We start from the raw sequence: 24,161 nt of genomic DNA on the forward strand, positions 1-24,161 counted from the left end.
TCCAAAACAAGAATAATGTTTATCTAAATCATAATTAAATAATAACTTCTCATCATTTAATAATAAATAATGTTTATTTTCTATTGACAGTGATAATTATTTCAACTCCAAGCAATGAGAAATGTAGCAAACACACATTTTGAAATTCGAATTTTCAGGTTAAATAATTACCGTTCGGAATCCATGTCGATAAAATCAATAAAATAACATTAGAATATACTAAAATAAAATATTTTCTGTTGTCTATGTTATTTTATAAATATTTTTCAGTTTACTTATAGTATTTTTCGGTAATTCTAGTTGGTCATAATTCTGAATATCTGAAGACTGTTTTTAGCTGGATGAAAGAACGAAGTTAGGTACGATTCTTCCCTCTAGGTCGCGCGCTTGTCGGTTCAGCCATTTTGCAGTCATTCAAACCAGCTTTTGGCGTGAATTTTGAATGCGAATTTTTTGTTTTATCTGTATTTTCTCTGATTCTTGAATGAATAAAAATGAGAACTTTGGCTGAAAATTTTCAACTTCAATTGGATTATTAATTTTTAAATGAATTAAGATTGTTTTTAATAACAGCATCACACACACAAACATTTGATGGATTTCAGCCATCATATTTTTATCCATAATTACCCACTTTTCATATTCAATGGTAACTGTAGGAAAAACTTAATGTGAAATACGTGCGCAAAGCTCCCCTGCTGCACTCAAGAAGCCATTCCGCCCTCGCCTACGGCTCTTTCTTAAATGTTTCTTTCGGTGCAGTAAACTGTCACTTTGCGCACTAGTTGCACAAATAACTATATTCATTCAAAAAACAGTACAATGAAAGAAAAATCAATATCTTATCCAAAAAATTCTCTCTTTTTTATGATGACTAGCCGGCAGACTCGCCTCATCCGTCTATCCGTCTATCCCTCGGCTGGAACATCCAGAAATAGGATCAGCCGGCTTGCTTCGCTCGCCTGCATTTGTCATTTGAGCTTGCTTCCTTCCGTCAGACTCAATTATTTTCATCAGAATTAATAAACATTCAGTTTTATTTCTTAATTAGATACTTTATTGAGATATTATGAGAATTATTGTGAGACTATTGAGAATTATTTAAGACTAATGATTATTTGAAATTTGAAACAGGAATGATGTGGAGAAATTAACAAACAGCTGTGATCTATCCCTCTTAAGTATGAGTTGATAATGAATTGAGATACTTGAGAAATTTACAAAAATGCATTGGAAACTCAATGATAAGCTTTATGAAAAGAAACCCTCTTATTTAGTTAGCATCGCCATTACCTAAGCTAAACCTGAACCTGTGTACACTTTATTGTATAAACCTTCAAGTCTATTATTTGTTCATGAAATCCCTTGAAAATCTTGGGCCTACTCAAAACCCTCCAAAAATAAGACGGACCTGTGTACCAAATTTGAACAATTTGTGTCTATAAGATAATGAAAAAGCTCAAACATTTAGAAAAACTCAAATTTTTGAGCGTATCTTCGGCGAAATATTGGAGTCCTCTCAACATGAGATATTTAGACCCTAGCTAAACCTCTGTATCGGTACCTAATCTGAACGTTCTCTGTCAATTTGGCCTTGTAAAAGCTGTGAAAACGCAAAAAAAACCTATTTGGGCTTATCTTTGGCCGTAGGCAATTTCAAAGCCCTTCTAATACAACAGTTTTCCACTTCAGCTAAAACTGCGTACCAAATTTGAATAATGTTTTCTATCAATCATTGAAAAAACTGAGAAAACACAGAAAGACGCTCGAAAAATGCCGATTTTGGCGTATCTTTGATGAAATATTAAAGTCCTCTCTAGACCACAACTTGTGCACCAAATTTGAAAATTTTCTTCCAATTTCCAAGTTTTTGTGAAAAATGTGAGAAAACGATAAGGAAAGCTGGTAAAACGTAGTAGAATCATCTATCCTGAGCATATTTTTGGCGTAATTGAGTCCTCATGAGACAAAAATTCCAGACCCTTGCTGAATTTCTGTATCCATTTTGAATATGATTTGTCAATTATCGAAAACGCAGGAAAAAACGAAAACGCAGGCCTAGAAAACGCAGGAAAAACGCTCAAACACCGCCGATGTTGGGCGGAGCTTGGGCTTTATTTCAAAACCCTTCCAATACAACAAATGTTTTTATAGTTACCTCAATTGATCCTGTGTACCAATTTTGAGTTTTTTTCAATTAGTCCTTTCAAGATAAAATTCCTAGACCCTAGCTGGACTTGTGTAATTTAAACGTCAAACCCAATTTGAACATTTTTTTGGCAATTAGTTATTGTAAAATCTGAGAAATCGTAGATTTTGGGCGTATCTTAAGATTTTTTCAAACCCGTTCTTATTGCGCCTCTAGAAGACCAACTGAACATACATGCTAAATGAACGTATTTTGGCCCAGTAGATTTTTAGTTCTGTTGTTTCATTCATAAAAGGTGAGAGAGTGAGTGAGTTAATGACTCAGTGCCATTTCGCTTTTAAATATATAGATTTGACATAATGATAAGTCTTTGTGCATGAATGAATAGAACTGAATACGGTACGCCTCGACAGGCCAAGACTGTGGGGTGAACTTCACTCGATTCATTTATGCATAACAATATGGGAAATTCCCAAAATTGTTCCCTAGAGAATTACATTATAAAGAAATTAAATTGATTGAAAGGAAGAAAAAAAATATGAGCCTACGATGTAAAAACTACCTTATGTTGGTAAAAACAAAAAAAAAATGAATAGAATTCAAGATATTAAATATGAAATAAGAAACTAATAATACGAACCATGAAACTATTGAGAAAATTCTTTGACAAATAATAAGGTGAATGATAACAGAAACTAAGAATAGAAAAAAAATAAAATTACTACCTATTCCACTGATGAATGTTATGATGCTGATTGCTGAGGTCTAGCGTACATTGGGTCAAACTGATTACATTCTTCTTCAACTGACTGGTGGTCATTTATATGAAGAAGGTCCAGATAAAAGCTGATGATTGAAAAGAATAATTAACATGCGGTTGATTGAAGAATAAAAAAGACTTATTGGAGTTGCATTGGGAGTGGGAAGGAGTCTTAAGCTAGAGCGCCGTGAAACCGAAGACACACAGATATTCAGCAATCAAAGGACATAAGGTGATTGAACATGGTTGTTCAATACATTATACAGGAGCAAAAGCTCAAAATTTAATATGGCTCTAAGGTCGGCTGTGAGAAAATTGGAAGCACAGAACATGTTGAAACGCTTGAAGTACCGATGCACAAATCTTGGAAATTTATTCCGTTTACTCTCTAATTCCAGCATATTAGAAACAGATAACCTATGCCCTACTTCAGAGCAGTAATTAAATAGACTTCTTACATGTGTCTTCTAATAGGATAAGAGTATTGTGATCATCAAAGTGGGAGCAAGTTCTACGAATGGATCTGAACTGTTGAAAATTAACTCCTCACATGATGATTGAAATTCAGCTCAGAATCAAAAATGACATCAAGATCTTTGAAATTTCAAATTCTTTCAATTATTTGGTCATTGATCCTATGCGTACATGGAAACCCAGATATTCATCGGACTATTTTCATGCGGTCAACTATAATGAATCTATAAAATGAAAATATCAAGTACAGTTGCTCTGAAAAAAATAGATTATGAATGAAAATTCAGCAGCACTTTAAGACTCGACACAACAAGGAATATGAAAACAAAACTTAAACTATATGAAATTATGAAGAGAATTTGATCAATAGAAAGATAAACAGATAGCCTGATAGAAGGATAGAAAGCCTAATAGATTGATAGATAAAATTGAATAATTGACATACTTGATCAATCTATCAATCTTGATATAGCCTACTGAAATCAGGCCTTTAATCATCCTCGGTGAATCAAGAATCGTTATGCAAAATTTCAAGTTAATAAGTTCAGTTGTTCAACAAGTATTTCCCATCCCGTACATGTATAAGCCAATTCTTTTCTTTATAATATTATAGCTAGATGGATGGATAGATGACCTCTCAAGCTAAGTATCACAAACTGGAAACTTGACGGACTGAAAACTTAAATTGAAACTACTGACATAGGTAGGCCTACTCAGAACCTAACGAATTGTAAACTTGAAAAACTGAAAACTTGACGCTCTGAAAATAGGTCTATAACCATCCTTGGTAAATTAGTAATCTTTATGCAAAATTTCAAGTTAATTAGTTAACTAGTGCAGACTTGATGAATTCAGTACTGAAAAGAATAAATATTTACTTATTTAGTTCACGGTATATACACAACGTCATGTATCAAACAAAAGTCTCAAATATCTACAAATATATACTGCACATGAAAACATGTAGAACGAACAGAAACATCTTTGTCATTTTATAAAGATTAAAATTCATTGTATAATATTGTACTGGATAATATTATTATTATTATTATCCCTTTTATAAGCACGCTCTTGCGGAAATATTTTCAAAGAAGGGGCACTTTAATGCAACCTTCCTTTCATCTTTATAACACTGTTTGACTATTTTATGAACTTGCGCACAATACGTGCAGTGTCAAGGACAGATTTTTGCATTCTCTTCAGCACCTCGTCTACCAAGTCAATACTTCGACTTATTTCCACAACCGACTTGAGTATCAGGCCATTGACTGTTATTACAATTGGAAGTACTCTCACTGTATTCAGCCCATACATTTCCTTCAGCTCAAATGATAGCTCTTGGTATTTTCTGATTTTCTCGCCTCTGGTCTTCTGAGCATTCTCATCTGAAGGTACAGCAATATTGGAAGTAAGATCTTAACTTCGTTTACTGACTTACACATAACCTTGATACCCTCATCAAACCGCGACCTCTCATACTCCTTGGTAGGTACAGTCAAGCAACCGAGGCACGCGGATGATGCATCCTGAATTAAGTCATCCTTGTCCTGACATACCTATCAATCTGCTCCAATCGATTATCTGACCACTTCAGAATTCCAAAGGTGTAGGTCAATGCTGGGATCACCCAAGTATTCACAGCCTTGATGCAATTCTTTGCAGATAGTTTTCCTTTTAGAATCCTATCAAGTCTGCTGCGGAATTCACCTTCCACTTTTGTGAGCACTTCTGTTTTTGAGATTTTCAGATGCTGATATGCATCTAGTACTAGCTGATAAGTCCCAAGTACTTATATGACTGTCCTTGCTTGAGCTCTGATATCTCACTATCCAGTGCTTTCAGTTCATCCCTCTGCATTTTCATTTGACCCTTCTCCACATGCAGCACAGCACACTTACTTAATCCAAACTTCATGCAAATGCTCTGACTGAAGGCAGAGACTAGCTCAATCATACCCTGCAGTTGCTCTGGGGATCTGGCATAAAGCTTCAGATCATCCATATAGAAGCTATGAGAAACTCTAAGACTCCTAGAAACTTCTATTTTATACCCATATGTAGATTCTTCGAGCATCAGGCTGAGAGGATTCAATGCAAGGCAGAACCATAGTGGGCTCAAGCTACCTCCTTGATAGATTCCTCGGCAGATCTGGATTGATTCAGTCTGAATTTGTGTTTCTCCACTTCCTATTTTAAGTTTTACACTCCAACGGCTCATTACCATCCTCATGAGGTTCACAAGAGCTTCATCCACCTAGTAGAGCTGGAGAACATACAACAGCCAGCTATGTGGAACCGAGTCAAATGCTTTAGCATAATCTATCCAAGCTATTGATACATTCCTTTGCTTTGCACTTGCTTGCCCTGCAATAAAATAGTCCAAAATCAAAAGCTCCTTACAGCCTTTAGCACCCTTCCCACATCCAAGCTGCTCTGTTATTATTATTATTATTATATTATCATTATTATTATTGAAAAATATTTTTTGTCTTAATAACTAAGTAGCCGGAGATCAATTATTCTGATCTCAAGACTAAAATAGTTGCAATTCAAAGCAGAGACTCATTCACTCTTTTATTATTATTATTATTACTATTATTATTATTATTATTATTATTATTATTATTATTATTATTATTATTATTATATTATTATATTATTATTATTATATTATTATTATTATTATTATTATTATTATTATTATTATTATTATTATTATTATTATTATTATTATTATTATTATTATTATTGCAAGGAAGCAGTGCCAGAATCCAAACGTGGTTTTCAAAGTATGGATGAACTATCGATTAATAATTAATAAAAATAGTTTAATTAATATGTTTTAGTTTTTTATCTTGGCTAAATAGTGATTAAAAGTGATAGGAGTGATAAGAAGTGGCTGCAGGAGATGTGGTGAAATGAAAATCGGTCTGTACTGAAATCGCAATTTGAGGTTAGAAAAGTGAGAATTGAATACCTGAATTGAATCCATTCACGTAATTTATTTTGATTGAATTGAATTTTATACAAGGAGGAACAATGAATTGCTCAGTTTGTGATAATGATTTACCGATTGATAACGACTACATTGTCTGCAGCAGATGTCAATCCGGTCTTCACTATGGCTGTTCTGGAGTCTCTAAAAATACTTGGAAAGCAAAAGGTAGTCAGAAAAAAGGAGAATGGGAATGTTCAAAATGCAGATCTAATAGGAGCAGATTAAATAGCGTCGAAGATGAACCTACAGAACCCACTTACATCGCGCTTAAATCCATGATGAAAAAACTGTTTGCAAAACAAGAAAAAGTGATCAATGAGAAAATGGATGAAATGATGACGATGATCAAGAATGTCGAAGAGAAAGTAGGAGAAATGAGGAAAGACATCGGAGTGATTCAAGGGGATTCGGCAGCGTTAAGAAAAGAGTTGGAAGACTTGAAAATAACAGTGGAGTGTGAGCGGCAGTATGCAAGATCGAGGAACATCATCATTTCAGGTATACCCTTCAAGAAAAATGAAGATCTAGCTCAGAGCATCACTACTTTACTGGGAAAAATGGAGATAGATATAAGAACGCAAGATATCTCAACTCACCGATTGCCATCAAAAAATGAAAACCATAGTCCTGCTATTCTGCAACTAAACTCGAGAGCGGTCAGGGATAGAATCATCAAAGCAGCAAGGAAACGTAAGCCGGATACTGGATTAATTAACCCCGATCTTCCCAAGAAGGCAATATACTTCAATGATCACCTGACGCCCTATTTCAACACACTGATGATGAAGGTAAAGGAGATTAGTAAAAAGAAAAATTATAAATATGTTTGGATGAACGGTGACAGAATCATGGTCAGAAAGGATGAACTTTCCAAAGGTATTAGGATCATAAAGCTAGAAGATTTAGATAAAATGATTTAAATAACACTTAATGATCATTGGCCAAATAAATTATCTATTTTTTACAGTCAAAATATCATCAAGTAATCTAATAAGATTATTTTCACTAATATCTAGAAACAAAGAAATTTCTATACATTATTCTTAGTATTATTATCGTTCTGTGATTGTAGGATACTGTTATTACTGTTTTTTTTACAGCCTACATAAATATTAATTGCATATTAACATTAATAAATAGTATATTGTTCTTATTTCAATTTAAAAACAGTAGAAATTGGTAAAATAGAAAAAATATAATTTTGTAAGTAGATTCGGTAGATAAGATTATTCAATTAAATAACGATGATTTAAATAATGATGAGGATTTCAGAGTGTTTCAAAATTTGAGTCAATCTAGAGAGTTTTTAAAAAAAAGAGAATCAATTAGTGAAGTGAATATTGTTAGCATTAACATTAGATCATTGAGGAAGAATTGGGATTTTTGAGAGCAGAAAGTAATGATATAATTAATGAGATAGATGTTTTAGTTCTTAGCGAAATTAATATTAAAAATGAAGAAATCAATTTGTATGGAATTCCAGGATTTGTGAATTTAATGAAATGTAGGTCGGATGGAAGAGGGGGTGGTGGAATAGGAATTTTCTATAAACAATGGTATGAAGTAGAACAATATAATATAGAATTTGAATCGGCTGAACTGGTTGCTATGAAACTCTATGGTAGAAGTAAGACTGTAATACTAATAGCAATATACAGACCTCCTAATCTAAATGTGAATCTTTTCAATGAGGAACTAGACAGTTTTTTATCATCTGAAATAATAAAAAATGAAAAAAACATCGTCATAGTGGGAGATATCAACATATGTTACCTAACAAACATGTACGGGGCAAACAATTATATAAATGTGTTATACTCTCATGGCCTATATAACAGTATCCAAAAACCAACAAGAGAAGGAATCTATAATAATACATTGGTATCAACTTGTTTGGATCACGTTAATTTAAAGGTAGACGAAAGTAGCTCCTATATTTCCTTTTTAATTGAAAGCAAGGTTGCAGATCACTATTGGACAGGAGTTAAATTACTGAAAAACCACACAGATGAAGATCAATGTTCTATAGAAGATGAACATGAAGCTATTATATTAACAAGGAAGGTTAATGAATTGATTCGAGCTGAAAATTGGTGGCCAATATTAGATTTGAGAGAACCATCAGAGATTTATAACGAGCTAGTTAGGAGGTTCCATAGCATTTATGATAGGAGTATAATAAAGGTCAAGTTAAGAGCAAATAATATACATAATCCCTGGTTCAATGATAGTATAAAGCGAATGATAGAAAGAAAAAATGAGGTTTGGAAAATGGTTAAGAGAGACAAATATAATATAGATCTGAGAAATCAATTTAAAATTATTAGAAACAAGTTGACTGACTTGATTAGAAAGGAAAAAATGAATTATTATTTTAGAGTGTTTAACAATAACTTTAATAACACGAAGAAAACTTGGGAAATCATAAATCAATTTGTTAACAAGAAGAAAAGACCAGCTCTAAAACAATCAATTAAGGCTAATTTTAATTTAAATGAAAATAATCAAATAATGAACTTAACAGAGAGATTTAAAAGGAGCTTTAAAGAAAAAATAGAAGAAATTACAACAGAGATGAATGGACAACATTTTGATTTGACCTTGAACTTAACAGAAGGGAACTACACAATAGGTAATAAGATGAGTATGTATTTTCAAAAAATGAAAGAACAACACCTCTATAGTATTATTGGTAAACTTAACAACAGATCATCTGCTGGTCCTGATAAGATCAGATCACTAGATATAGTAAATATAATATTTTCTATCTAAACCTGGTACTTATGCATCTATTTAATCGAATAATTGAAACAGGGAAGATACCTCAAAGCTTAAAAGTAACGTATCTCAGACCTATCTACAAAAACGGGGTAAAGAAAAGTGTGGATTCTTATAGGCCAATAGGATCGATTTCAGTAGTCATGAAAATCCTGGAACACTTTATTAGTATGCAATTGAATCAATACTTGACTAGACATAATATAATAAATGAGGCACAATACGGTTTTGTTTCAAAAAAATCAACAATAGATTTGTTAGAGAAAATGACAGACGATATCTTTGAGGCCTTAGATGATAATAAATTTGTCATAACAGTAGCAACAGACTTAACAAAAGCGTATGATCTAGTGAATTATGAAATAATGCTGCAAAAAATAAAAAAAATAGGCATTGGTGGGAATTTGCTGAAGGTGTTTGAAAATTACTCTGTAGAAAGAAAAATTCATGTAAACATAGGTGAATATGTTAGTACAGATTATAATCAAATATGTGGATTGATTCAAGGCAGCATTTTATCTCCTGTTTTATTCAATTTGTATGTGAACGATTTAGCAAGTCTCAAATTCAGAAGCAAATTACTGCAGTATGCAGATGATAATATTCTATATATGATACACACTGATCTGAATATAGGTATGAGATACATGCAGGAAGACTTGAACTTAGCGAATAAGTATTTTTTCAATAATGCTATCAAGATAAATTAAAAAAAAAAACTAAAGTTATTATATTTAGAAATCATAGAATCAATATCAATATACACAATCATAGGTTAATATGCCATAAGGTAAATTGTCTTAGAGATAGGTTGAGAAATGATTGTACATGTCAACAATTAGAGTTCAATGAAAGTATTAAACATTTGGGAGTGTTTTTTGATGCAGACATGCGATTTGGTTCACATAATGATAGAATTTTGAAAATTATGAAGGCTGCTCTGTATAAGTGCTCTAGAATTAGCAGGTGCTTTCCAATTAGTACTAAAAGAATAGTCTATTTTTCCATGATACAAGGTGTAATATTTTATGGAATAACATTGCATAGTTTGGCACCAAGTTATTTGAAGCAGCCTGTCTATGATGTAGTTAGGAGAATAACGCAAACTTTGTTCAATGGAATTGAGATTCACTTGTTGGGTATCATGTCAATGGAAGCTCTTGCTAAATATACTGACCTGTCCAGAAATTATTTTAAAAATGAATTCAGGGAAGTTAATGAGATAGGTTATGGTTTAAGAAATAGGGCATTTAGACCGCAAAGATATAATAATAACTATGGTAAGAGATTATCAAAATTTAGAATTCCTTACCTGAGTTGAGGAATTTGCAAGGAAAAAGCGAATTGAGAACAAAATTGAAAGATTTCTTTATAAGAATAGCTGAATAGGATAAAACATCTTTTTCCAAGTGATTTTATTATGTGTTAGTGTGTTAAAATTTAGTCAGGTTAGTAAGTAGTCATGTTATAAATATGTAAAGTTAGTAGCATACTAAAGTTAGTGAACAGAGAAGAAAAGGAAACATAAAAATAAAAATTCCAATAGGCTAGATTGATTTTAATATGGAAAATAGAAAGAAAGTATTGTATGTAAAATGTAATATGCTGATAGGTTTAAGATTATAAAATAAATATTGTAATGAATTATTACTGATGTTTATAAATTTTGAAGGTTATTTGATTGTGCTTCTGTGTTGTGTTCGATTGTGTAGTCTCTAGTCTGATGGCTACGGCCATCTGAATTTCGTTACTTGTGTATGAACAGTCAAAGAATTAAAGAGCGACTCAAGTGGTGAAAATCGGAACTTACTGTATGTCAAACTCTCAAGAATTTCCTCATTGTAGAATAAATACAGTAATGATTGAATGTGAATATATTATTATTATGTAAATGATTTTGACACTCCTCAATTAGCTATAAGCTAGAGGAGTAACTAAAAGCACTGAGTGTATTATGATTGTAATGTAATTTGAAGAAATGAATAAATTGAAATTGAAATTATTATTATTATTATTATTATTATTATTATTATTATATTATTATATTATTATTATTATTATTATATTATATTATTATTATTATTATTATTATTATTATATTATTATTATTATTATTATTATTGTACTGGATGATAATGGCACCCTTCCAGTGCATATTAATAAGGCTATTGATTATGGTATTGGTGTCCTCATGATCCTAGAGCATTCAATCAATCAATCAATCAATTCAATCGATCAATTTTATTGGAAAATAATTTTTACAATGTTGATAAACATTGCCATCCACAATATCCTCACAGTTTATGAACGTGTATCAACAGTACCTATTGTAATCTATGGTGAAGTCATAAATTCAAATCTTTTGGTAATATTGTTTGTGCAATTGCATAAGTAAGGGTGATTGGCTCACCTTGACACTAAATACATCACTGGTAATCCAAGCTCTCTCGTGGAGAATGTCCTTGATGGAGACGCCCGTTTCAGCAACAAGTCTGCACAGCTCAGCAATTCCTCCAGATCGGTCGCTCACCATCACTGAGAACTTGAGCAGACGTCCATCAGCTGCCAGACCTCTGTCCAAACACCGGCCAAGGATAGTTGTGTCTATGTTTCCACCACACAATGGAATAACGATTCTACAAAATACATAATATGTATTCATTTGAATACTGTGAAGAATATTATCTTAACAAAAATATCGAAAAATTTTATATTTCAAAAATAGACAAACTAATGGAATTATTATTGATATTATAACTTAATGATAACTACTACTGCATAAAATAGAAACGTCTCCAAGTTTCATTCAATTTATCTTGTTTTACAATATATTCTCATTCAAATGATATAGGGAAAAGAAAAACAGGCGAACCTTCATCCATCCCTCTTCCTAATTCAGATTTGCATTAGTTCGAAATAGGGTTTTATAGGTCCACCTGAACAGGACCAGCTGGTTTCGACTTCTTTTTCAATATTATGAAAATAATATGTGCTGTGGAGTCAAACATTTTGAGTCGATTTATTGTGGAGATAAGATGAATTTTTGTGAAAAATTAATATTTTAAGTTTTGATTAATATTTGGGGTGATTGGTTTCATTTTTTAAAAAAAGTTGAACTTGTGAATGAACACATGCAGTTACTTTTTTTTGAAAACAAATTGAAAGTTATGGAAGCTATGGGGTGTTTTTTTTTTGTGGAAAACGAATGATTGTCAAAGAACAAATTGCAGTACTGGTAACTTTTTAAAAAAAAACAAGATGGTGAATCATGATAATTATGGGATAATCATATATTATAATATCATTTATTAAAAACTCACCTACGATTCCGCTGTGGAAAAACACACTGCAAAACATTTGTTAGAGATAAGGAGTATTTGTGTTAGAAATTTGAAGCATTTATTAAAAAGAAAAAAAAACAGTTATATTCATAAGAAACATTGACATTAGCAGTAACATTAGCATCAGTATCTGAGCAGTAGCATTTGTAAGAGAGTTGGAGTTGGAATGACTCCTTGATGGAACAATATTTATCCATGAATTGGATGCTAGGCCTACCTTTTACCCTTGAATTCATCAAGATGTCCAGCTAACACTGCAGCCAATCCTGCCGCTCCGGCACCTTCAACTACACATTTTTCCAGCTCGATAAGTCTGAGTATGGAGATAGCAATCCATTCTTCTTTCACAACTACCTGCCGAGTCGAAATGGCAACATGTGAGCTACACATTGGATATATATTAATATCTATATATTTAATAGAAAAATACCTGTCATAGACTATTCAGAATAGAATTGTCATACATACAATTCAATACATGCAACTTAATAGTTACAGATGCCATAACATTATAATTATACAACAATTTTTCTAATTATTTAAAACATGCTTGATCCTCCCCACAGCAAAATGCCATAGGAGAACGGCTCGTAATACCCATGGTGAGCCATCATCACAGCATCCAGCAACAAGACCCCTGAAACACTTCAGAAGGGACTCAGCATGGCATGAACATGATAAACTTCGATCAGTGTTTACTCCTAGTAAATTGGTGGCATCTGAGGGGGAGCAGGTCAGTAGCATTCACTTCGCAGTGGGTTGGAAAATTGTGAATCTTTGGATCGTGAATTCTATGAATGTGAACTTGCCAATCTGGGTAGCATGTAACTTGCCAATCTATCCTCTGGGTAGCATGTATGCTTTCAGATATGAATTCTAGAGTGTGATCAAATCATTGTATCACAAGGAATATTTTTTCCTAGTTATATTTAACATAATAGCATTCCATAGTATTCAGTCAGTGTTCAGTAACTGTTCAGTCACTGTTCAGTGTTCAGTCACTGTTCAGTCACTGTTCAGTCACTGTTCAGTCACTGTTCAGTCAGTGTTCAGTCACTGTTTAGTCAGTGTTCACTTACAGCTCACTGGAAGCTGCAATGAGGTTGGATATAGTTGTTAAAGTATACATAATAAACAACAAGTAAATAGATATCCACCGTGCTGTAGTGGTTAGCACTTCTGCTTTCCATTCTAGAGGACTCTGGATTGAATTATTCATATTATCAAGTCTCAATTATTGAAAAGAATATACAAATGAAACAGCTTCTCTTCTCTTGTATAATCATTGGTCCTATGATACCTCTCAGCTGATGACCAAACAGAGAAAAGTGGTGGTGGGGATAAATTTTCCTGTTTCAACAGGTCTATGATGATGTCACTCCATCATGACTCACTTCTCAATTCCTCGTTATCATTAGTAGGAAGAAGTATCATATTCTATATAATTTGAGTATTTAAACATAAATCCTCTATGGTGTGGTGGTTAGGATGTCAGCTTTCCACGTCGGAGGTTCCAGGTTTGAATCCGAGGTGGTAAAGGTAAGTATTAAAGGTCAGTATCAACAGAACCAGAGGATATATTATTTTTGTATGTAGTGGGTAGAGAAGAGAAAACGATATTTTTATTCTTCCCATATACATTAATTTTCCATTATAAAACAGAATATATATATGAGTCATTGAAAATCCTCTTCTATATTTTGTGGTTTCCCGATAGACCTCGGCCGACCTTTCCTCTTGTTCTGAAATGCTGCATACTCCATCAGTTTGTACAGTATCCCGAAAAGCAGCACTGTAGATAGATATAAGTAGAGCAGTGTCTCCTGAACAGCCCTTTGTAACTCTGAATCTCTTCACATGTCCATCATCTCTGCAGTATGAGAATCCTGCAAAGGTTATCTTCCTGTTGTTGCTGATAAGAGTTAGACTCTTGTCACCGCATTCAAATTCACACCAATACTTCCGGGATGAACGATCATCAAAGATCAATTCAATCTTGACATCCTCATTTTGCCAATTATAGACTTTATCCAAATTTACAACAGCTACTTCACTATACTTGAGACTGTAGATAGTATCCAAAGGTACTCATTGCCTATCGCCAAACAGAACATAATCCTTTAAAGTATGAAATTGTCAACAGTTAGCAATTGACTGATGTTCAAGAGACAAACGTCTCCACTTATATATAGTCTATAATGATGGTGGTGGGGGAAAAGTGAATGATAAAACAGTAAATTAAGTAAAATGTTTATTTATTGACATGAAAAGGTTACGACAAAAATATCTATCTTCCAGCATTGTCTTCATAATCCAATCATGGGTTGAGTTCACAATATTAAGTGCGCAGAGTGGTGGTACATCCATAGGCTCCTTCCTTGATCCAGTCAGCTTCTTCCACACAGACTCCACATAGTTGAGTAGGTAATGCTCCGGGCAGTAGCTTCCATGTCCAGCGCTAGTCCTCAACATTTCCTTCAGGTTCAGTATCTTGTAGTAGAGATAGGGTGATGTCAAGTCGACATACTCTATATTCTCCTTATCATCCAGCTGCAGCAGCTTGTCCAATAGAGTGATTGTGTCATATCCATAGACAAAGATCTTGATTGACTGTCCCAGCTGTCAGCCAGCCATTGTCCAATCATATCACAAACAATTGCTTTCAGAGCTTTGTAGGGAAGATGTTGTTGACCGGCTCCTTTGACCGACCATCTTAGTCCATGTTCAGCTTGATGTAGACAATTGTTGTCAAGCACCGCACTAGCTTTCAACAGCATATCTGGGTAGGGTAGCTTGAAAAAGTAGTGATGAGTTGTTACATGATAATTATCATCACGTTCCAGTACTGCCATCTCCTTCACAATGAAATCATGACCCAGTCCTTCAAATCCTTGGAAGTTTATCAGGTAGTGGACCGAAAATATTGCTAGCTCTTCTCGGTGTGAATGTTGCAAAGTTGATGTCTCCACTACTGTCCTCAAATACCATGACATCATCGGAAGCAGTATGTAGGTCTGTAGTACTTGTAGAAGTATCCTTCATCAACGGTTTGTCTAACACATCCTCTCCTTCACTTACCTCTCCATCTTCCTTAGTAGGGAAGGTAGCAGTAGCCAACTTGAACATGACTGTATCACTCAATGCACCACATGAGAATGGATTGTGCAAATCCAGATCATAAGTATTTTATATTCTCTCTATGCTGACTGTACTAGACCAGTCAATGGTTGGTACTCTTTGATAATTTCATGAATCATTAGGCAGTAGGCTCATGTATTGGCGGGTATGTTGGCAGAAGCTTCAAACTCAATCCTCACATCGACACCTCCAGTTTTGAGTGATTCATTTTGGTGGGAGCAATCGAAAGCAAACAACATTATATTATCAGTGCTTATAGCTCCTGTCTCAAGCAGAGGTTTAGATGAGTGAGCATTATCATGATTGTAGACTCCATTGAAAGCTGCATACATGTTGTAGACATGATTATCATCGCCATCAATGCTATCATACAGGTAGTATTTGTTGTTCAAAAACACTCGAATATCCTTCATACTACACTTGTCAAATTTTGAACTGTTAGCTGCTGCTACACCTTGTCTTGCAGTTGGCAGGCCAACTACAATGTAGCATGGCTTCCCATGCTGAGTTGTTGACTTGACAGTCCATGTATGTTTTGTAGTTTGTGGCAAGGTTGGGTACAATTCCCAATGTCGAAATGGTATACTGATTGGTGTGTCATTCTGCACAATCTGTAGCAGATGCATTAATTTCACATCATCAGCCACTTCTAAATACGGCATTCTCCACAAAAGCTTTGTGACTGTAACATTAGCACTGGCAACACTCACACAGTCATTGAAATTAGGGTTATATCTCAACACCAGCTCTTGTTTCACATTCAACAGAATCTGTCTATAGTCTTTGGCAAAGCCCAGCAGATATCATAGAGGTACATCCATTTTTGTACCATCTGCAGCAAAATTGGCAAAACCAGTGGTTGAACTAAACTTGTAACTTGCCGCTTCCATCTTGCTACATTCATCTTGCTCGAATGTCATAGCACTCTACATCAGACTGGTGATACCCGGACTACATATGCTGTTCACCTCAACACCGTTGATTACATAGCATATCTCTGAAAACAGATTGGCAAAGAATCCAGACACACACAGTGTTCCAGCCACAGCAGTGTTGACAGCTCCAAGCACTGTATACTCCAGATGTAGATAGCTCTTGGATGGCAGTGTGTAAATGTCCTCTTGCTGGATTGGTATCCTCAATTCATCGTTGGCATTGAAGCTTGTGGTATAGGGGGCATGAGAGTGGTACTCATAGCCAATGATACTGGTGTCCAATGAAGGTCAATTCCTTGTCACATCCAAAACTCCCATTGTTAATGTTGTCTCACTTGACAGCCTCTTTCCTTTAGATAGTTAATGCTCCTCGATGTTAACCTCACAGAGGTTGAATGTTGAATGACACGTTTTGCATTTGCATTCCTTTTATCTATTTTTCTAGGTTCTGGACTGCCCTCCATGGGAGACATTGCCGCCTCCACATCCAATCCCTGATTCCACTTTGAGAATAATAGCACCATCTCACTTATGCTGTCTCAAATGCAGAGTAATATTAATCTCCTCACTCACCTGTATTATTTATCAGACGTCCATTCTCATCAACAACCTCCAATGTAATATTACCAATCTGCTTGATGTCCACAGGTAAATAGATTACATTGTGCACAGTTACAATCATTTTATACCCTGGATCAACATCTGGGTAAAACTCATAGATCACGTGATCCTTGACCCCATTTGAATAGGATCCACCCACAATGTTACACTTTATACATAGTATATTAGGTCTATTGATTTGTACTGTAAAATCGCCTTTAGCCTCCTTGTTGGCTTCTACAACTCATTTATCACTAAATCTCAACAAACGTCCTATTGAATTGGCTGGGCTGAAATCTAACTTAGCATTACTCAGAACTGAACATTTTAAGGTCAATGGATTGACAGCCAATGAGAACTGTATGCCTCGGTTATGTAACCTAGCTCTAAGCAGAGTGGCAATAGTTTGAAATTCATTACTCTGGTAATGATATATGCTGGAGATCTGACCCAAATTCAGCACTCCTATCCGGCATCACCTTGGATACAATATCCTCTTTTTTCTTCTCTTCTTCTTCCACTCCAATCTTTCATCTATTACTTCTGGTTCCAACATTACATACATAACCATACCAATGATTTGTCATATTTGAATTGTCAACTGATGTTAGCTCCTGATGTGTCAGTGCCGGGTCAGTTGTCGCTGATTTCTTCACAATATAATTTGACAGTTTTGCGCATAGCAGTGCAGTGTATTGTTGTAGCCTGCCTCAACATTTGGTATTGAATTACAGCTGGTGAAGCTGATAAGACCAACTTCCCATTCACCAGTGCTTGTATCAAGAGGCGGGTAGAAGTCACTTTTCAGTACAGAAGTATTACCTCCAAAGCAGAGCATCATGGTCTTGACTGCTCAGTGTACTATTGCACAATGATTTGCAATATGTTCTTACTCAGTATATATAGATGGGAAGACAATGGGGAATAATAATACATGTTTTTTATAGATTATAATCATTTATTCTTATCAATCAAAAATTTCAAACACAAATGTCCACAAATATGAGAATAGAGATCTTCCTGCTTCCATTCATAGTTATATTCGATCCTTGCTGCCAGTGCTGACCCTCGATAACAGTGCTGACCCATGTAGTCGATAAACTCCTGCAGTGGTCTCAGGTTGCTGAATCCGTCAAAGTAGTGGATGACATCATCATTCTTCACATATCACACCCAATGTGTGCCGGCATCAGTACTGCTGTCAAGATTGATGATACTGCATTCTCGTCTCAATGGTCCTGCTGCTGGTAGAGCATCCTGCATGAACACACCTAAGAATTGTTTCAGCTTTAGACAACACACATACTTGTAGAGGTCTGCATCGATGAGAGCCCGGTCAGGCAGAGCAATCATCATCTTCTGCATTGACAATGGCGGCATGCTCCATTTCCCATCCTCTGTTGACATCTCAGATCCTTACTTTACCTTTCTTGAATGATGTCTGCTGACATCTCAGATGAAGCTCTTTACCTTTCTTGGACAATGTGTGCTGATGTTTCCTGAAATTCTTCTTCTTACAACTTCTTGCTCCTCCACCAAACTTTGCCTTAGCCTTCATGATGTTGGTGACTGCTAGTGCTGCTGCCCTCTCTGCCAATCCCGAGTCTGAAGATGTTGCTACACTACCAAGATGTTGTCAGCTACTGCTCTGCTTGCTGTATCACCACTCTTGGGATAGGCAATATCATGCTCCTTGCAGGCTTGATTGAGTTTGTTGATTCCTGGATCACCTCTTGCTAATCTCTTTGCAAGTTTTGTTCCTGGCCCACAGTACTGATAGCCGGGGATATGCAGTTCAACTGGTAGAATGTTGTTTGCCTTATTAACTATCACCCCAGTTACATTCTTGATAGCTGACAAGACTCCTCTTCCTTGATACCTCTTTCTCTCTCTGCGTATTGCCATCTAATGCTGCTCAGATGGGTTTTCAATTGGTTTTATACCTTCAGGTGACTCTGATGAAGCAAGATCTAAAAGTCTGATCATCTCAGTTTTCAATCTAGTGTGATCCCAACCTCCTGCTCTCTTTAACATGTTTTGTAAATTAGGTATACTGAATATAGCATCGATATATTTCTCAATGACTTCAATGACAAGCTCTCAGAATCTTTTTTCCAAATATCGTTTGTCCACCCCATCCAAGTCTTCAATTGGATTTCACATATCTGTCAGTATAGAGTTATTTAGACTTGTAAATGATTGACTGTCATCAAGACTTTTAAACTTTGGCAGCCATAATCAAATAAGATCTTTGCATGTGATCAGATTTATAGTGTCACTATCATTTTGAGGATTTGCCACATTAATCACTCACCTGTGGTGTGTGTTCATATTACCCAAAGTATCCATAATTCTTCCACCCATAGGAGCCATTGTATATGGAAGGCAGTGTGTGGTAGAAACACTCTCAACTGTAGGTCAAGTTGGAGTAGCAACCTTCTTCTTATATTACAACAAGTGTGCAGGCTTGCTAACTATGTAACCACCTTCCACCAACTCTTCTAGAATGGAATAGATTTCATTCTCATGTCCAGTATTGCCAACTGCTCTAGATTGGTCCAACAGTCTCAACCTGTCTACAAGTTTATTAGGATCATTGTAGTAGATGTATTTGATTTTAGTAGCATCGTTTGCAACCATATTAAATGGTGTCACCAGTCCTCTCCCACTATGCTTACCAGTGGATAAATTGTCTTCTTGTACTTGGCATCATTGGAGTTTATAATACGTGCAACTGGGTCATAGTTTTTTATATACAAACTGGTCAAATACAAAATGTGTGTGTATGCATTCGAGTCAGGTGACTTAACAAGTTGATTGTTAGGCTTCTTTTTAAAAATCAGCTCACAGGCTGTTGCATCAAAAATCATTTTATGTTCTTCATCTGCAGGGTCAGTCAGTTCAATCTTTGAGCCATCACTTCCAAAGGTTAGATGCCTACTACCCAAATAGTACTTGTTTCTAACTAATTTTGGTCCAAATGGAGTATCTGCACTACTATCATTCAACATTGCTCTATAAACATATGGACCCACTTTGGTTCCACTCAATCCACTTTGAGTATAAATGTTGTACACTTCCTTAGGAATGCTGTTATTCAACACTGCCTCAATATATTCCTCCTCTCCCTCCTCCTCATCACTCCAAGTCCTAGCCTTGGACAATAATTTTTTTGCAACTGCTGAAGTACTTGGAGCCGGAATGGAGCCTGCTTCTTCTCCAAATGATTCATAGGTTGGTGACTCCTCCTCCTCCTCCTTCTCCTCAACACCTTCTAGTTGTGGTGGTTATGGACGTCAAACACACCTGGGTCGGATTGGAGTAGTTGGCGGTGTATGCGGTATAACCCAATGTTGTTCTGCTAATGGTTGAGCCAGTGGCTGTTGCTGAGCTGGAGGTGCTTGTTGCTGAGCTGGAGGTGGTTGCTGCTGGGCTGCAGGAATCTGAAGAGTCTCAATAATTTTTTCCAGTGGTTCAGTTAGCGGTTTGAAATGTTTTGCATGTTGCTCCTCTGTCAATTCTCTTCCAAATGTGAGCTCCTTATGTTTTCTCTTGATGTCTCCTCCAATGTCTTCTGACGAGGTTCAAACATCCTGCTTGCCTCACAATAACAGACTGATACTCTACTAGACTTACACCTCAACTAAATAGGTGTTGACACCATTTCTGTAGCACCCAGCATTTTTTCCTGAAGAGTGGTCAATGACAAGGAATGCATTTGCAGCTGACGACCAAACCTTTTTACACATGTCCTTGAGCTGATCAAAGGTCATATCAGCACCGACATGGTCTCTATACAGATGCTTCAAGTTAAGCTCATCCTGTTCAAACATGATAAGAAAATTTGCATTGTCACGAATCAGCTGTTTTGGAATGTGGCCCGTTGGCTGCCATCCCTATCCTCTCACCCTCCCAGGGCACAGCGGCCCATTGGCTGCCATCCCTATCCTTCCATCTCCCGAGGGCATAGCGGACCATCGTCTGCCATCCCTATCCTTCCATCTCCCCAGGGCCCAGCAGACCGTCGTCTGCCGTCCCTATCCTTCTATCTCTCCAGGGCACAGCGACCATCATCTGCCATCCCTATCCTTCCATCACCCAGGGCACAGTGGACCATCGTCTGCCATCCCTAACCTACTATTCTCCTCAGGGCACAGCAGACCATTGTCTGCTGACTTTAACCTTCCATCCTCCCAGGGCACAGCGGCCTGTTGGCTGCCATCCCTATCCTCTCACCCTCCCAGGGAACAGCAGCCCATTGGCTGCCATCCCTATCCTTCCATCTCCCCAGGGCACAGCAGACTGTCGTCTGCCGTCCCTATCCTTCTATCTCCCCAGGGCACAGCAGACCATTGTCTGCCATCCCTAACCTTCTATTCTCCCCAGGGCACAGCGGCCCGTTGGCTGCCGTCCCTAGCCTTACATTCTCCCAGGGCACAGCTGCCCGTTGGCTGCTGTCCCTATCCTTCTATCCTCTCAGGGCACAGCGGCCCGTTGGCTGCTGTCCCTCCTGTCCATCCTTCCTCTTCCTACTATACTGGAGCGGAACCGAGGCCGTAAGGCCAATACAAAATTACCTCTAAGTGGTGTCATCAGAGAAGAGAGCGACCTTTACGCCATCAGAAGCACCAGGAGGTGCTGTCCATGCCAGCTGAGGCACAAAGACAAAAGAAGAGGAACTTCGACTTGCCTCCTTTCCCCGCCCACATTACGACTGAGCTAAGTCATCCAGGAGCAACACCTGGGTATCAATCACCCACCTCTGAAGCTACTCAGGGTGTATGTGATATTATACTGTTGCACAAGTTGTTGAATTTTGTATTGAACCACTCTTTATCATCATCAGTCTGTAGATTTTTCATTGGATGTTTTTCAAATATAGGACGCATAGCCCCAACAATGTCATTGGCTGACTTATCCCTAATTGGTACAGCAAATGCAAGCTTACTGAGACAATTAATGATTGTAATAATGTACTTGTAACCTTTGTTCTGTCAAGCATACGGTATCATTTCAACAAGATCAGCCTGATAGAGATCATCAAGACCTTTGACTGTAACCTTTCTTGTCTGAAAATTCCAACAAACTTGTCTGTGCAGCTCTCACGCTATCACTGTCTTATTCATACTTGAGATATGAACTTGTTAATTAGCATTTATATAGGCAACAAGTTTATCAGACTATGATGTCGGCGGAAGTCATGATTAACCAACTTCCTGCATAACAAGATGTTGCCCAGTTAATTGGACCATGATGTTGGTGGAAGTCATGATTAATCAACTTCCTGCATAAAGATAAGTTTATCAGAGTAGGATGCTTCCTATTGTATTGAATGACTAACAGTATAGGATGTAATTTATACTTCATCTCACACCTTGTGCTTACTCTAGAAGTTGAAGGTTGTATGGAATAAAATGTACAACAATTGTGGTACTACTTGATGTTTATTTACAGTGTATGCATGAAAATATATATATAGTGCACAAAGATAATATTTCAGTCCAATATATAAAGAACTATCCAGTCATACAAATCTCCTAGTCGATTGCTTATTTCACAAAATACTCTGCTGAACACGAATTTCAAGATGACTGCTCCCTCACATAGATCGGTGCAGCTTGACACTTCAGTGTCATGGAAGATGTATGTCAATGTCTCCAAGAAGCTTTGAGCCATTCCAAATGGTTCAGGCAGGTCCTTATCTCCAAAGTTTAGGAATGGTTGTATGATCCATTGGTTGGTGGTTACTAGCAGACAGTCTCCGCACTCACACATGTCTGCTTGCTCCACTGCAGGCTGATGTTGGCACAGTGGCAGAAGTTGTAGTAGCAGCAGTACTAGTTGGAGTAGTACAACCAGGAGTTGTAGTGCTAGCAGGAGTTGTAGTACTAGCTTGAGTAGTTGTGGTGCTAGCAGCAAGAGTTGTTGTGGCAGTTGCAGTACTCACTGGAGTAGTACTAACAATGGATGCTCATTCTTCACAGCACGGTGCACTGACCTCAACTGACCTTGCAACAATCACTTCCAGAAATTCCAGTGATGTGAATGTGGGGTGAAGACAGGTGCACAGATTGTATGCTCAGTGGACTCGTTTGCAGAGAGCTTCCTCCACAGCTTGTTCCCCGGCCATATTCATGAGCCAGTCTCTGACATCGATGTACATTCGATTGATTGCTGACTGATTACCACTTAGAGCAGGAATCCCGGATGTTAGCAGGCACTGTTGCATATGATGGATGTTCGACATATCCAGTCCATGTTCCCTTGAAGTGAGAAATTCCTGTGTCCTGTACTTTGGATCCAATGCGCTGGCACTGAGTGCTAGCACAAGGTAAAGTGCTGCTTGGTAGATGCTTGTAGCCGCCATGATTGAGGAATGATGACTGATAGCCGTTGCCTCCCCCTTTTATACTTCCTCCCACACAATAGATGACTCATCTTTCTCGGTATTTCTGCATGTTTTTTCCTGTTCATGCCATTTAGGGCAAAAGTACATGTGACAAGGTTTTCTGCTGACACAGTCTAGAATCATTCTGTAGAACGCATATTGCACAAATCTATGTATGAAGCATTGACTCTCATGAGTTCAATAGCATTGACCTCATGTTATAACAATTATTGATTTTTATCAGTATCCTAAAGTACATTCTGTATGAGATCGTTTTATCTATATAATTTTCAGTTATCTAATGATGGCTGTTACTCATAATCACTCTGGCATAGCCTTTTTGCAGATGGTTCATCAACTTTTTCTTCATCATCATCATCATTGCTCCTTTTACAAGAAAGAGAATGATGTCCAAATGCCAAAGTATGAACTCCATCATCCAATATATGTCTCTTTTAATCAGCATTGCTTAGTGCTTTTTTCTTCTGAAATAGCATCATGATTTGATGCTTCCTGGTACCAAACATCACCTGCTTCCTAGAGATGTCTTTGTTCTCATAGAGATAGTCAAGGTAGTCCTGAAAGGTGATGTATCATTCAG

The 24,161-nt window shown here is 36.5% G+C and overlaps 1 protein-coding gene across 2 annotated transcripts in view; it reads right to left on the reverse strand.

Annotated features, from left to right (window-relative positions):
• Positions 1–4,010: 4,010 nt before the first annotated feature.
• LOC111051350 (L-threonine ammonia-lyase) overlaps positions 4,011–24,161 on the reverse strand; it is a 103,678-nt gene continuing 83,527 nt past the window's right edge. For both annotated transcript variants that reach the window (XM_039441589.1, XM_039441590.1), the window contains exons 7-10: positions 12,717–12,853; positions 11,565–11,794; positions 6,633–6,638; positions 4,011–4,039 (exon numbers count right to left, since the gene is read on the reverse strand). In XM_039441589.1, the coding sequence (XP_039297523.1) occupies positions 4,026–4,039; positions 6,633–6,638; positions 11,565–11,794; positions 12,717–12,853 (387 nt within the window). In that variant the 3' untranslated portion in view covers positions 4,011–4,025. The remainder of the gene's footprint in view (positions 4,040–6,632; positions 6,639–11,564; positions 11,795–12,716; positions 12,854–24,161) is intronic.

The sequence above is a fragment of the Nilaparvata lugens genome, chromosome X (genome assembly GCF_014356525.2).
Source record: "Nilaparvata lugens isolate BPH chromosome X, ASM1435652v1, whole genome shotgun sequence".
Lineage (NCBI taxonomy): Eukaryota > Metazoa > Arthropoda > Insecta > Hemiptera > Delphacidae > Nilaparvata > Nilaparvata lugens.